The sequence below is a fragment of the Barbus barbus genome (genome assembly GCF_936440315.1).
Source record: "Barbus barbus genome assembly, chromosome: 46".
NCBI lineage: Eukaryota > Metazoa > Chordata > Actinopteri > Cypriniformes > Cyprinidae > Barbus > Barbus barbus.
This window is the reverse complement of record NC_136724.1, coordinates 22168075-22182141: the sequence shown is the minus strand read 5'-3', so window position 1 is coordinate 22182141 and position 14067 is coordinate 22168075. Positions and strand designations below refer to the sequence as shown.

Here is a 14067-nt window from a genome sequence, read left to right as displayed (position 1 = left end):
TGTTATGTTTCAAAATCCTTCACATACATTCAGGCTGATTAAACATTCTTCTGTCGTTTTCCTTTACCCAGTGTGTGAATAGAGGAGATGCCATTCATTGGACTTTAACTGTGGAGAAGCCACGCCTCCTGCTGTGGGCGGGGTTTAAAGTTTGGTCCAGTTCTGAAACTCTTGCGCTGGAACTCAGTCAGTCTCTGCTCCCGCGGCACGGACTGATCTACAGAAAGAGAGGGGAAGTTTAGTTTAGACAGATCAGTGTTTTAGATCAGACAACAGCATGGAATCAGTAGGATTTCGTTTAGTTTAATTATAGATTTGGAAAAGCAGCGAAGAGAAGGACTTTACGCACGCACCTCTCTGGAGAAGCGCAGTGTCTCTTTACGCGGTGATGGAGGTTTGGGACTTTAGGAATTTTGCGCTTTGGATTTCATTCCTGACGGGTTTCACGATGGCCAGTTACTCAGAAGACCAGTGCAGCTGGAGGGGAAGGTAAATATTACCAACATGCAGAGTTACAGGCTTTATATCTGTTGATTTTTAAATAGATTGCGTATTATGTTTACGTTTTGTCCCAGAATGCATTGATTTTTTCTGCTATCTTGCATGATTTCTGTGCAATTAAAAGTGTGCAAAATGTATGCAATTAATTACAGTAAACATAAGTAAAATATTTTGTATAAATATAATGTGCAGTAATCATCTCTTACATTTGTGCATGAATTGAATTGCATATCTATCTATCTATCTATCTATCTATCTGTCGTTCGTGAATATTTCTAGTCAGTGTAATTTGAATAGTTTACGCAAATGCGCAAAAAGAGTTAATTAAGCGCTTCGTTTGTAAAGTATAAGGAAAATATAATTATAATGGAGTAAATAGGTGCAATATGAGGGTTGCAATTCTAATGCATGTTTAAGGATGTTTCCACTAGTGCAGAAAGTTTAAATGGCTGCAGTTAAAGTAACCAGTAACCAGTAGGGGGCGTTAACCTTTTCCTGCAACTTTATGCATGGGTCAAATGACTCAAGACTCAAGTTTTGAGAAAGCAGACCAAGAGAAATGACTGTTTTTCTGCTTGCACCTCATTTAATGTGGATCAACTGACTCATAGAGGTTTGGCATGCTCAGATTTCTCTGGTTAACCTCTGCTGGTTTCCATCTGTGCAGTGGTCTCTCTCAGGCGGTGAAGAACGTGGAGCAGGTTTGGTTGAGGTGTGCGGAGGGCTCGGTGGAGTGGCTGTACCCCGCCGGAGCGCTGCGTCTCACTCTTTCGCCCCGACTGCCGTGGAGCGCCATGGGTCCCGGCGAGTCCAGCAGGAGCCCGGTGTCGGCCTGCATCAAGCCGGATCAGCACTGGGGCGGGGCTCAGCTCTACCTGGAGCGGGATGGAGTCCTGGAGCTTCTGGTGGGAGACGAGACCTCCAACCCGGCCCGTGTGCGCTGCTTCAGTGCCATGCCTGGAGAGCGCCCGGCTCTCTTCCTGCAAGCGACGCCTCACCAGGACATAAGCAGACGCATCGCTGCGTTTCGCTATGAGCTGAGAGGCGATTGGACGGCGCAGCCGTCAGTCAACACGGATCCAATCGGCAGCGAAGGTGAATATTCTGGAAGATACAGCAGTGATTTATGTAACATATAGTATACAATGGTTGCAACCAAATTAAAAGCTATTTCATGCAACGACAACAAACATTGATTTTAGTCAAATTTACTTTCAATATTAAACAGAAATGTTTTCTGAATTTAATATTGGCCCAAAAATCATTTAAAATTTCCAAAAAATTACTACTAGCAACTCTTCTGGACTTTTAGGATCATCTATATGGGGTTGTTTCCTAGTAAACGAAGCCTGAATGTTTCTCTAAATCTACAAGAGTTGATGGTTTTGCAAAAAAGTGCAGTGTAAATGCTACAAAACTATGCAAAAACACTTATTTTACAAAAAAATAGTTTAAAATATTAAACACAAAGTGGGAACTAACATTTAGTTAGTTTAATATCTGCCCAAATATAATCTAAAATTGCAGACAAACCAACTCTTCTGTGCTTTTAGGACAATCTAAACAGATTAGTTTCTGAGAATTAACCTGCAGGCGAATCCTGAATGTTTCTGCAAACCTGTGAGTTGATGATTCTGCAAAAAAGAGCAATGCAAAGCTTTGAAACTATGCAAAAAAAAAAATTTATTTGACTAAAGAGCATTTGTAGATTTTGGAAAGTAAAAAACTGGGAACTAAAATTTAACAATTTGATATTATCCCAAAAATAATCCCAAATTTCCAAAAATGACTATTACCAACTCTATACGCTTAGGCTCATCTACATGGGTTCGTTTCTGAGAATTAACCTGCAGATTATGTTTCAGCAAACCTGTGATAGTTCTGCAGAAAAGTTCAGTGCAACATTATGAAACTATGCAAAGTAGGAGTATTAGTTCTCCGAAAATAAGTTGAGTTGGAGTCGAGTGACCTCTGGGTGGAGAACGAGAGGAGCAGCAGACAGACAAAACCAGCCATGAACAGAGCATTCATTCAAACTATAATGAGACTTGAACTTTAGAGTAATGCATTTCAGAGTAGAACCACCATCTGAAGACTTGTGCTTCTCGAAAAGCACAAACAAGCACTTTTCATGTGGATCTGTAATTGTAGCACTGCAGTTATTTAAATGTAACAGGTTTCAGTAATAGTTTTAGGTCGTCTCAGCTGGGAAGCTCCTTCCAGCCAGTTGTGAGAAGCGGAAAAGCCAAGAGCGGAGGGGGAGGGAGAGAAAGACAAAAGCTTCGTATGGGACGGGGGTTTGTCTCCATAGTGAGCCGTTTCGGAGACCTGCATGAGAGCGCAGTCGCTGTGGTAACGGTGGGGTGGGGGGATAACCGGACAACTGAAAAGCGGATCTTTTGTTGGGAGTTTTGGGAGCAGAGAGGAGACAGGGAAGGACGTTTAAAAGTTTTAAAGGGCCAACAACTTTCTTTCTCACACCCACACAGACACCTGTTGCTGTTTGAGAGCACACGGCATGCATTCGATAAACTTTCAGGAATGATGACTTTAAATAGTGCTCAACTTTACGTAATGTTCAACCATTATGACCGACATTTAAGGCGCAGGATGGCCAATATAATGCATGTTTTTAACAATACAAATAAATATGATGTACATACACATTTTTTAATTGAACACATTGTAACAGTTTTTTATTTACTCACAATTCACTAAACGTGAAAACAACTTAAAACCATAAAAAAATGTGTTACTTGAAATAAAGTAAAAATTAACTGAAATAAAATATTTAAAAAATTTGATTTATTTTATTTCAGTTAGTTGCCAAGGCAACATTTCTCATTTTTATTTAGTTTAACTTGATATAACTAAAACAAAATTGATAAAACCTATAGACATATTTAAAAAACAACACAAAAATGCAACAAAATTACTAAAATATTAACTAAAATTAAAAATATAAAAACTAGTTGAAAATATTAACAAAAATGTAATAGTATCTCAATAATCACTAGTATTGATTCAAGAATGTGTCCAAAAACATTAATTTGCTGTGATTTAAAAAAAAATATCACAAATTAACTTAAATACACTATAAATCTTATTTAAAATTATATTACAATTACATTTAAATTGATACATTTAATAAAATCTTAGACTTGAGCTAGGACATATTATTTAGTGCAGCCTATTGTCTCAAATTAATGAAGCCATCTACCCTGACTTGAAGTCTGACAGTTTTATTAGAAACTATAGTTAACGTGGAAAAACTTTGTAAACATATTTACAAGCATCCTGCATCTTCAAAATGACACAAACTTGAAGAATGAGAGACGGTTTGGTTTCTGTGTGGGTGGGTTTTGTGAGATCAGCTGTTCGGTTTTCTTACTTTACTAGCTCATACAGATCAGCCAGATGAAGGTTAGAGAGGAAGAGGGAAGTGTTAGGATCTTGATTGAGGGGAAACACACCTCTCTCATGAGCTTTGATCAGGTGACGTGGCTCACACCTATCAGGAGGTCATTTATCTCCATCACACATCCACCGAAGAGCCGTAAAGTAACTGCTGCATGTTACGCCTCATCTCTTGGTGTTCCTGTTCTTCTGTGTCTCATGTTCTTCTCTTCTCTTTCTTTCTTTCACAGGAGCCTGTAGGCCGTGCAATAACACCGAGATCCTGATGGCTGTGTGCACTAGTGACTTTGGTGAGTATTTGAATTGACTTTTTGTCTGCTTTTTAGGATAAATGTGCTTTTATTCCAAGCAATCAGCAGGACTTTTCCACTAAATTGTGTAAATGACTCTAGGATAGAAAGAAACTCAAACCTATAACCTTCAACTACCGATACATTTTCTAGTGGTTTAGTTAAAGATCTGGAGGTCACCGGTTCAAACCCAAGCCCTAATTTAGTATCATTAAGAAACTATCATGTTTTTATTAATATTTTGAATTAGATTTTTTATTTTTTTTTATTTTAGATATTTAGATAAATAATTTTTTCATTTTCATTTTATTTAAAATTTTGGTCATTTTGTTCCACTTTTTTGTATTTTTTTTTCAATTATTATTTTATTAGTTTTTTTTAAATATGTCTGTTGTTTTTATTTTATTTTTTTCAGTTTTAGTTATTTTAGTACATCAAGTTAAACTAAAAAAAAATATTTTAGTTTTAGTAGTTTTTTGGTTTTGCTATTTTTATTGGTTTAAAAAAATATATTTTATTACATTTTATTACAGTTATTTTAATACATTTTTTATCGTTTTTATTTTTTATTACTTATTAATTTTAGTTGTTTTAGTAGGCTACGCAAGTTTTTTATACTTTATTTTCATTAAGTTAACATTTATTTGAAATTGTTATTGCTTTAGAGGTTTCTTCACACTAGGTTACTCTTTGCACTCTTCTACTGTGAACTGCTTTGGATAAAAGTACATTTCTAATTTATTCACACCAAACCCAATTGGCATCAATCCAGAGAGTTAATTTAGCATCTTCCGATTGAATTTTCTGGTTTAGAAGGAAATCGTAAAACAACCGAAGCAGCAAAAGCTCAAGTCTGACACTCATTACTTATAATTCTAACAGAGTTTCTGTGTTTTTAGTTGTTCGAGGAAACATCCGTTCAGTGGATACAGACTCAAATCTGAAAGCGGCAGTGATCAAAGTGAGCGCGACGCGGGTTTACCGGCAGAAGTTTGCACTGTTCCCTGAATCCGGGCGTCTGACGCGGTCGGGCGAGATCCGGACACCTCTGCAGTGCGGCGTTCGGCCCGGCGCTGGCAGCTTCCTGTTTACCGGCCGTGTGCACTTTGGGGAGGCGTGGCTCGGCTGCGCTCCACGCTATAAAGACTTTCTGAAGGTGTACGAGCAGGCCAAACAGTCCCTGATGATCCCCTGCACTCTGGTCAACGACTGACGGGAAAACACGCTCACGCGCGGGCGAAACTCGTGATTCTGTCGCAGAAGATCTGAGAAACTCCTGAGCAAATGATAGAAACACAGACAGAAGTTTAGGAGAACAGAGACACTGGAGGAGCAAATCTCAGCAAAGATCACTGGATCAAGATGGATATCTGAAAAAGGACATTTGTGTGTCCATGTCTATCTAATTCCACCCAGATTTGGGGTCCTAAACTGGGCCTCTTTTCTAAACTCAGGAAATCTTGTCCTTGGACGCTTTGATATGAACATCATATCACTGAAATATGTAAAGTCCTCATGATGTTGAGTTGGTAAATAAGCTGTACGCAATGCATGTAGCACAGTCGTCTGTTGCAGTATTTGACGCCACAGAAAAACATTGATTTGTCAGCCTTTATATGAAAAGAAAATGTTTAAACACTCTGTTTTTGTATTGAGAGTATATATTTTCTTTTATATATATATATATAAAAAGCAAGTCTATTTTCTAAATTTGCACTGGTGAACGGAAGGGAAAGATGGCGATACCTGGATGCTGCAAGCACTGAGAACCAAAACGGATCTATATGTAGCATAGCAAAAGATGTTTTGTATAAATATATATTTCTATAATATGAAATCAGCTATGGTTTATATGCTAACAGGCTGAGGATAGCATGCAGCTAACATCAAGTAATGAAAACAATAGCAATAGTGCATTAATTATTTGGTGTCTACAGATAGCATGTGCTGATTACCTCATGGTTAACTAGTTAACATGGTTAACGTCACCACTAGTTTGCTTTGATGTTGCTAAGCTGATATAAACTTACCGTCACATTCAGAGCACTTTTACTCTGATGAAAAATGTTTTTATTTTCAACGCTGCATTCACACTGACAGCGATTTGCATCTGAACGACATTCAATTTCTGTTAATTTACCATCTAAGTCTTTTGCATTTAGACGAAGCTGAGCAGTTCAACTTTATGCAAATGAGCAGCGGTGCAATGACCAATGGGAGAGCAGAGTGTAAAGTCATGTGATGCTGAATATTTAATTGCTTTAATCTGACAGTTAAACTGTTGTCAGTGTGAACGCACATGAACAGGGTATCCTCGCAAATCTGGATTTTATTTGTTGTTTAAATATATGTACATCTTTATATAATCTATAAAGGGTCTGAAATATCGTCTCTTGCTCTCAGACTCTCTGTAAAGCTTGACAACACGCTCATACTGTGGACTTGTGTACCAAAACATTGACTGCTGGTCTCAGGCAAACACTGTCCTCCATCTAATTCTGCTTATCTGCTATTGTCTTTATTTTGTGCTTCATATCCATTTTTGTCAGCGATGTATGTGCACTAAACAAATGACCGGATCAACCAAATGTAGAGAGCGAGCCGAGATGCGAAGCTGCCATATTTTATGCTGCCAGTGTTTGTTACTAATGTCTTTACAAACCAATGTGACTGCTGGGTGTAAAATATATGTATATGTGTGGATATCAGTGTATATAAGATGTTTTAGAGTTTTAAAACTGGATGATGAAATATTCTGTTAACATTGTAGAGGTTGTATGAAATATTGGTTAAAAAATATACTTGTTTATAAAGAACAAAAATCATCAAATTTGCGTTTGTCTGGTCTCTGAATTACTTAAAGTAAAACAAGGTGTGATATTGTAAAAAGAAAAACCTGAAATAGATTATTTTCCAATATGAAATAGAAAATTAATTTAAATAAACCAATTCAAATTAAAATAGATACTTTTATTTAGAGCGTAATGTGAATATTATCAATATACTACATTACTGTTCAAAGATTTCAGTTTGACTTTAATGTTTTTGATCACTAAGGCTGCATTTATTTGATCAAAAATATAATAAAAATTTGAAATATTATTACAATTTAAAATAACCATTTTCTATGTGAATATATTTTAAAATGTAATTTATTTCTGTGATCAAAGCTGTATTTTCAGCATCATTACTCCAGTCTTCAGTGTCACATGATCCTTCAGAAATCATTCTAATATACTGATTTGATAATTTCTGATTATCAATGTAGAAAACAGTTTGTTTGTGGAAACTGATAGATGTTATTCTTCAGGATTCTTTCATGACTAGAAAGTTTAAAAACAGCATTTATTTGAAACAGAAATCTTTTTTTAACATTATAAATGTCTTTACTGTCACTTTTGATCAATTTTATGTATATATGAGGAATTTCTTTAAAAAAAAAACTCTGTGCTGTGCTGCTGTCATAGGCAATGTTTCACATTATTATTATTATTATTAGCATATGTATAACCTTATAATATAGTTGTAAGGTGAATAACAGGAAAATGAGGAAGGGTGTTGGTGAGCTATCGAGGGTGTGTGTGTGTGTGTGTGTGTGTGTGTTCAGGTGTACAGTGTGTGTATGTTTGAGCTCCAGAGATAGAACAGGAAATGAGCGCGACCCAACCCGCAGACAGGAGCTCTCTGACCTGGATTGTGTCCATTTATATCTACACACACACACACACACAGGATCACAAACTGCATTTCAACCACAAAACTCACAATTCAGCTCGATCTATTTCTGATACCAAAATAGCTCTGCAATACATTTCTAAATATAAAAGAGCACTAATAATATATAACGTGAAAAGATTGTAGATGTTTGACATTCTGTCATTATAGATCTTCAGAATACATTGTAAAAAACATTTTTCGAAGTATGTTTTGCAATACTAAAAACTTACTCCATACAATACTATTTCAGTCTGTCTACTTAAAATTTTATTTTGACTGGAGTAATGATGCTGAAACTTCATCTTAGATCACAGGAATAAATTACATTTTACGATATATTCCACTAGAAAACAGATATTTTAATTTGTAGTAATATTTCACAATATTATGTTTTTGTTTTCTGTATTTTTGATCAAATAAATGCATCCTTGGTGAGCAGAATAGACATCTTTCATTTAAAAAGCTTACTGACTTTTAAACACTATATAGTATATTAGTTGTGTATATTACTATGTTTGTCTAAAATGCAGTAGTTTTGTTGAGAATATTCATGATTTATCTTCTGAAGGCTGCAGATCCCTGCGGCGTGTGTTAGCATGCTGACATAACACTTCAACCCCCCGGAGAACACGACTTCTCCAGGAACACACACTTTTGTTCCTTAAGGGTCTGCAGATGGCCGTAATCCCATTCAAATGCGGAGGGAAGCCCAAGTGTGTGTGTGTGTGAGTGTGTGAGTGTGTGTGTGTGTGTGTGTGTGTGTGTGTGTGTGTGTGTGTGTGTGAGTGTGTGTGTGTGTGAGTGAGTGTGTAGAGCTGAGCTCCTCAGGTCGGGGTGGGCAGTGCCTTTCTTATTTCCTGCCAAAAAAATGACCCTAATTATCACCTCAAACAAAAACAATTGGAGTTACACAGAAAAGCAACATCAAAAACATGATCATATAATCCTAAAAGTCACGACATTAACAGCGTGAACAGACAGTTTTCTTCCAAGATCCCAACCATTAAACCTTTAGCTTTACACTTTTCCACCTCAACTTCATAATAATTTTGAAATCATAAACATAGTCCCTCTCCTTTTCTCCTGCGTTCACTCAGCACTGGTTTTAAACCATGAAAAATGAAATTTGTTCTCCTACTATTAAAAACAACACATGCTGTCACATGTCTTCCATCTTGCACAACACACACATATCAGTCAACGTCAAAACACATTAGCGTTTCATGTCCCTTGAGCTCCAGGCGTCTTGAGAAACCTCTCTGAGAAAAAACATTTGACTCATGTTACTCTTGCCACAATATTTCGATAAATAATAAGAAACATCGAACTAAATCATCCGGGACAGAACATGCAATCCAACTCCATTAAGAGTTCCCTAAACAGACCAAATGAATATCCACGTTACTAATCTTAACTACTGATTTAAATGTGTTCATTTAGCAGACGCTTTTATCCAAAGTGACTTACAAATGTGCAATACATGAGTGATTCGTCTTAATTAAAGCTATATGAGATTGTGTTTTGGTTAAAAAAATCTACAATTATAATTAAATATTAGTGATTTAATGAATGAATAATAATAAATAAATTAGTGCTGTCAAACGATTAATCGCATCCAAAATAAAAGTTTTTGTTTACATAATATATGAGTGTGTACTGTGTTTGTTTATTATGTGTATATATAAATACAAACACATTCAGTATATATTTGGAAAATATTTACATGTATATATATTTATATATATATATAATATAAAATATATTTAATATATAAACATAACATATTTTTCTTAAATATATACATGCATGTGTGTGTATTTTTATATACATAATAAATATATACAGTACACACTCATATATTATGTAAACAAAAACTTTTATTTTGGATGCGATTAATCGCGATTAATAATAATAATATCAATAAATCATGCAATTAATAATATAATAAAATAACAATATTAATATGTACATGTTTAATACAAAATGTAAAATAATATTATAAACAACATGAATAATTAATGTAATTAATAAATAATATATGCACAAATATGCAAATATCTTAATATAAAATCTAGAAATACATTTTTATAAATATATGTAGTATAATATAATATAAAATATCTATCTGATGACACTCTGTATTATTTATTAAAATATTGAATTTATGTGAAGATACCTCAGTTCATCCTATAATCGTTTGACAGCGCTAAAATAAATACATAGTGATATTAGGGTGTTATTTCTTAGTACAGAGATGAGAATAGTGTGTTTTGGTTAAAAAAATTACTATGATAAAATCGTACATGCACATATGCACAAAATATCTCAATTTAATAAATAAATATTGATATTAATGTGTTATTGTGTATCACAGAAATGGGAAAATATTGTGTTTTGGGTTAAAAAGACAGTACTATAATATAATTTAAGACTAGGGTCAATATTTGCAATTAAAAAATTTTATAAATACTGATATCAGTATATTATTTTGTAGCACATAGATGAGACTAGTGTGTTTTGGTTAAAAAATGTACTATGATATAATAAATTATTTTTGATTTAATTAATGAATAACATAAGTACATAAACAAATAAAGTGTGGCACAGACGCACACTTTTTTCATTATTTATTTATATATAATATAATTAATATTGATATTAGTGTGTAATTGTGTCGCACAGAGATGGGATTAGTGTGTTTTGGTTTAAAAATGTATTTTATAAAATAATGAAATATTTATAAAAATAAAATTAAATAAATACAGAGTGTGTAGTTACAATACTAACCAGCCAAACCTTGAGCTCTCAAAATAGCTTGACTAAAGGGAGACGAGTTGAAAAAACGGTCATTATTTTTGCTGTTTGGTGCACAAAATAAATGCAGTTTAAACCTAATATTATGGTTATTTTACAATATTTAAATCAACCAAATGGTGCACTAATAACTGTGATCCTGACAGGAAATGTGACCTGCTTCTCAGGTCAGAGAGACAGAGAAGTGTTTGCTCCTGAGATTCAACACAGTTTTATGCAGCTACACCTGAAAGCCATCAGTGCCAGCCCGAGGCAGATCTGGGTGCTTCCCTGAGGTACGATCAGCGGCTGTGATAATGGGCAGAATGTGTGAACACATGCAAATGGACTGTGAGAACAGGAACTGAGCCAAAACATGAGGAACGGTCCAGATACGGAACGGCTCGTTCATGTGAGAGAGAAAAGCGCCTGCTCTTTGTGTGGAGCGGCTACAGGAGGGCGTCTGAATTTTGTCCCAATCATGACACGGATTAAAGCACAGAACAGAGTGTGGGAAAAACTCTCGGGACCCCTCCTCTCCCTCTCTCAAACCGCTCAGCGTGTCATTTCTCTCTATCTCTCGGCTCAATCTCTTGATGTTTCTCTCAAACTCTTGTGCTTTTTTTCCCTCTCCTCCCCGCAGGTCCTTTTTCCACCCAACTCTTGCCTCTCTCTCACTCCTCCAGGCGCAAACTCTCTCCGAACGCTTGAAATCAGCCAGCAGGTGCTTCTGACAGAGCGAGAGAGGGAGAGAAATGAACATTGAGATTACAAATGACTACTAAATCAACATTTTTATCAACAAAAGAGCCATTTTTAGCTGAGCGTAATGAGAAAATATATATATTTGCATGGATTTATTCATTTCGAGTGGTGAAAAACACAATTTCCAGGTTATCAATATGACAATGCTCAAGCTAGCATGACAATTACAGTCATTTAAATAATAAAAAAGACTATTTAAATATAAATTGTATGCATTCTGGAAAGGTAAAAGTTCATTCATGTTGTCTGGCTCTCAGTCTGTCCTTCTGAATTCACACACTCATTAATTTGATAGTCGAGTTCTGCTCAAATTCCTCTCTCACGCGTCCCACATTCTTTCGCCTTTGTCACTTTTTTTCTTTCCTCAGTCTCACCCCTCCCCCAGCCTGTACTCATAAATTACTGCCGTTCACAAGGTTTGTCCCGTCCACTCACACACACACACACACGCACGCACACACACACACACACACACACGCTCTAACACGGCCTGCCAGAGTTTATTAGGCACATATCGCCTGAGCAGTAAAGACCAAACAAACGACTGAAGCAGCGGTTCTCATATTCAGACTGCATGCAGGTTTAGAAGTGTGAAGAACTAGCTGCTGCAGATGGACCCTGAGGCCCAGCTGGAATATTATTTGGCATTCTGAATTTTCCCACTGCTTGTAGTATCAGACACACATTCCCCAGCAGATCTCAGCATCACTGTGGGCTCAGATGATTCATGAATGACTACTGCATGGTGAAAACTACTATATTATACTATACTGATGTTTCACTGTTTATGCAAATTTAAAACAATATTAAAAAGAATAATATCAATAAATCATGCAATTAATAATATAATAAAATAACAATATTCATATGTAAACATTTTAATACAAAATGTAAAATAATATTATAAACAACATGATTAATTAATTAAATTAATAATATAATATGCAAATATTTTAATATAAAATCTATAAAATAATATATATATATATATAAAACGTCTATCTGTTGACACTATATATTATTTATTAAAATATTGAATTTATGTGAAGATACCTCAGTTCATCCTATATTACAAACAATAATGATAAATAATATTTTAATAAGTAATCATAAAATTTGAATATTAATATAACATAAAATTAATAAAATAAAATATTGACAAATATAACATACATTTATTATAAAATTATTACTTATAATGCTATATATTATTTTATAGTTTGATAATAGTTTGATATATACAGTATATACAGTGTATATATATACCATTAATTCAATTCAATATAATAACAAATTAGTGTATATTTGTATATATTTACATACACAAAATATGTTATGTTTGATATTGTTTTAAGCATAAATATAAATTAAATATATTTTTATGTAAATCATATATACAATAATAAATATAAATCATTATTATTTCAATTAAAATCTGCCTAAAACGGAGAGGTAAAGAGCTGAAAGCACTTTGTTCTTCGTCTTTCTTTCTCGTTCCCTTTGCTGTTATGTTCTCATGATGTCAACGTGCCTGTGCGGATGCCACCCAGTGTGAGCTGGCACACAGTCGGCCGCCCAGCCAACCCCCAGCAATTACCCTCACTACCCATAAGCCCCTCCCCGGCCCTGCTCCTTTCCCAGGGGTTCAGGGGCCACTGTACTCACTACACCCCGTTTCCCATACGCATAATCTTGAATTTTCTCCCCCGGCTCATAAAGAGGCGCTCGAAGCCTCTCAGTCTGCAGCCCATTTCCCAAACACTCTCCCTTTATCTGCCAAGCCCACAGCCTCTCTCTGTCTCGCTCGCTTTCTGTCTTTTCCACGCTCTCTTTTTGCGGATAATCCGTGCTATTTTTTTTCTTTCCAGTAATATGCTTTCAAGTTTTCCCTGCAGTATTTCCAACTTTAAATTCCTAGGATGAATTCGATTCTCATTCAGGTTTAACTTTCTCTTTGAAAATGAAGGTACAGGGCAGTTTTAAATTTTATAAATTTGAAATGTTTTATGTTAAACGTTTAGGAAACAAGTTTTATAGTAAAAAAAATAAAAAAATAAAAATATTTATTTATATTTTTATATTCTTTCTATATTATATATTTAGATTTAATTTATATATTATTTTATATAAAAAATTCTATACATTTTTAAAATAATAAATTCTATTAAAAAATACAGAATTTTAGATTCTAAGAACACTAAACTAAAACTAAAATGAATGAGGCATAAAGTGAATGAAATGCCTCTAAGCCTGAAAAACACTGATACGACTAGCCCATGAAACCACTGCAGTTGATACACGTCTGTCACTCAGTGTTGTATGTTTCTCAGGGATCAGCATGTGTGTGAACTACATGCTCTGTAATGAAATGATCTTAACCCGTCAGACAATTAATTGTCAGCAGCCTTTCATTCTCGCAGCCCGGAAAATTGACATAAGCTTTACAAACATTCCACACATAGTTTCTCAGGAAGGAAGAGCAAATTCAATCACACACACACACACACACACACACACACACACACACACACATACACACACACACACACATACGTGTTTCTAAAGGATTTAAACACATGCTGTA

At 34.9% G+C, this 14067-nt stretch overlaps 1 protein-coding gene across 1 annotated transcript; it reads left to right on the top strand.

Moving 5' to 3' along the window:
- The first annotated feature begins 238 nt into the window (after positions 1 to 238).
- Positions 239 to 5618, top strand: LOC306865139 (meteorin-like). Its single transcript, XM_079409542.1, has 4 exons — positions 239 to 489; positions 1169 to 1596; positions 4149 to 4208; positions 5108 to 5618. Exons 1-4 carry the CDS (start codon positions 389 to 391, stop codon positions 5419 to 5421), a joined length of 903 nt encoding a protein of 300 aa, XP_079265668.1. The 5' UTR covers positions 239 to 388; the 3' UTR covers positions 5422 to 5618.
- Positions 5619 to 14067: the final 8449 nt, after the last annotated feature.

What these genes read in the sequence shown, in the direction of transcription:
- LOC306865139 (XM_079409542.1), top strand. Translation starts at nt 389, where the DNA reads ATGGAGGTTTGGGACTTTAGGAATTTTGCGCTTTGGATTTCATTCCTG. An exon ending in CAGTGCAGCTGGAGGGGAAG is followed by an intron (nt 490 to 1,168) that starts GTAAATATTACC and finishes CCATCTGTGCAG; the next exon opens with TGGTCTCTCTCAGGCGGTGA. An exon ending in TGTGTGCACTAGTGACTTTG is followed by an intron (nt 4,209 to 5,107) that starts GTGAGTATTTGA and finishes CTGTGTTTTTAG; the next exon opens with TTGTTCGAGGAAACATCCGT.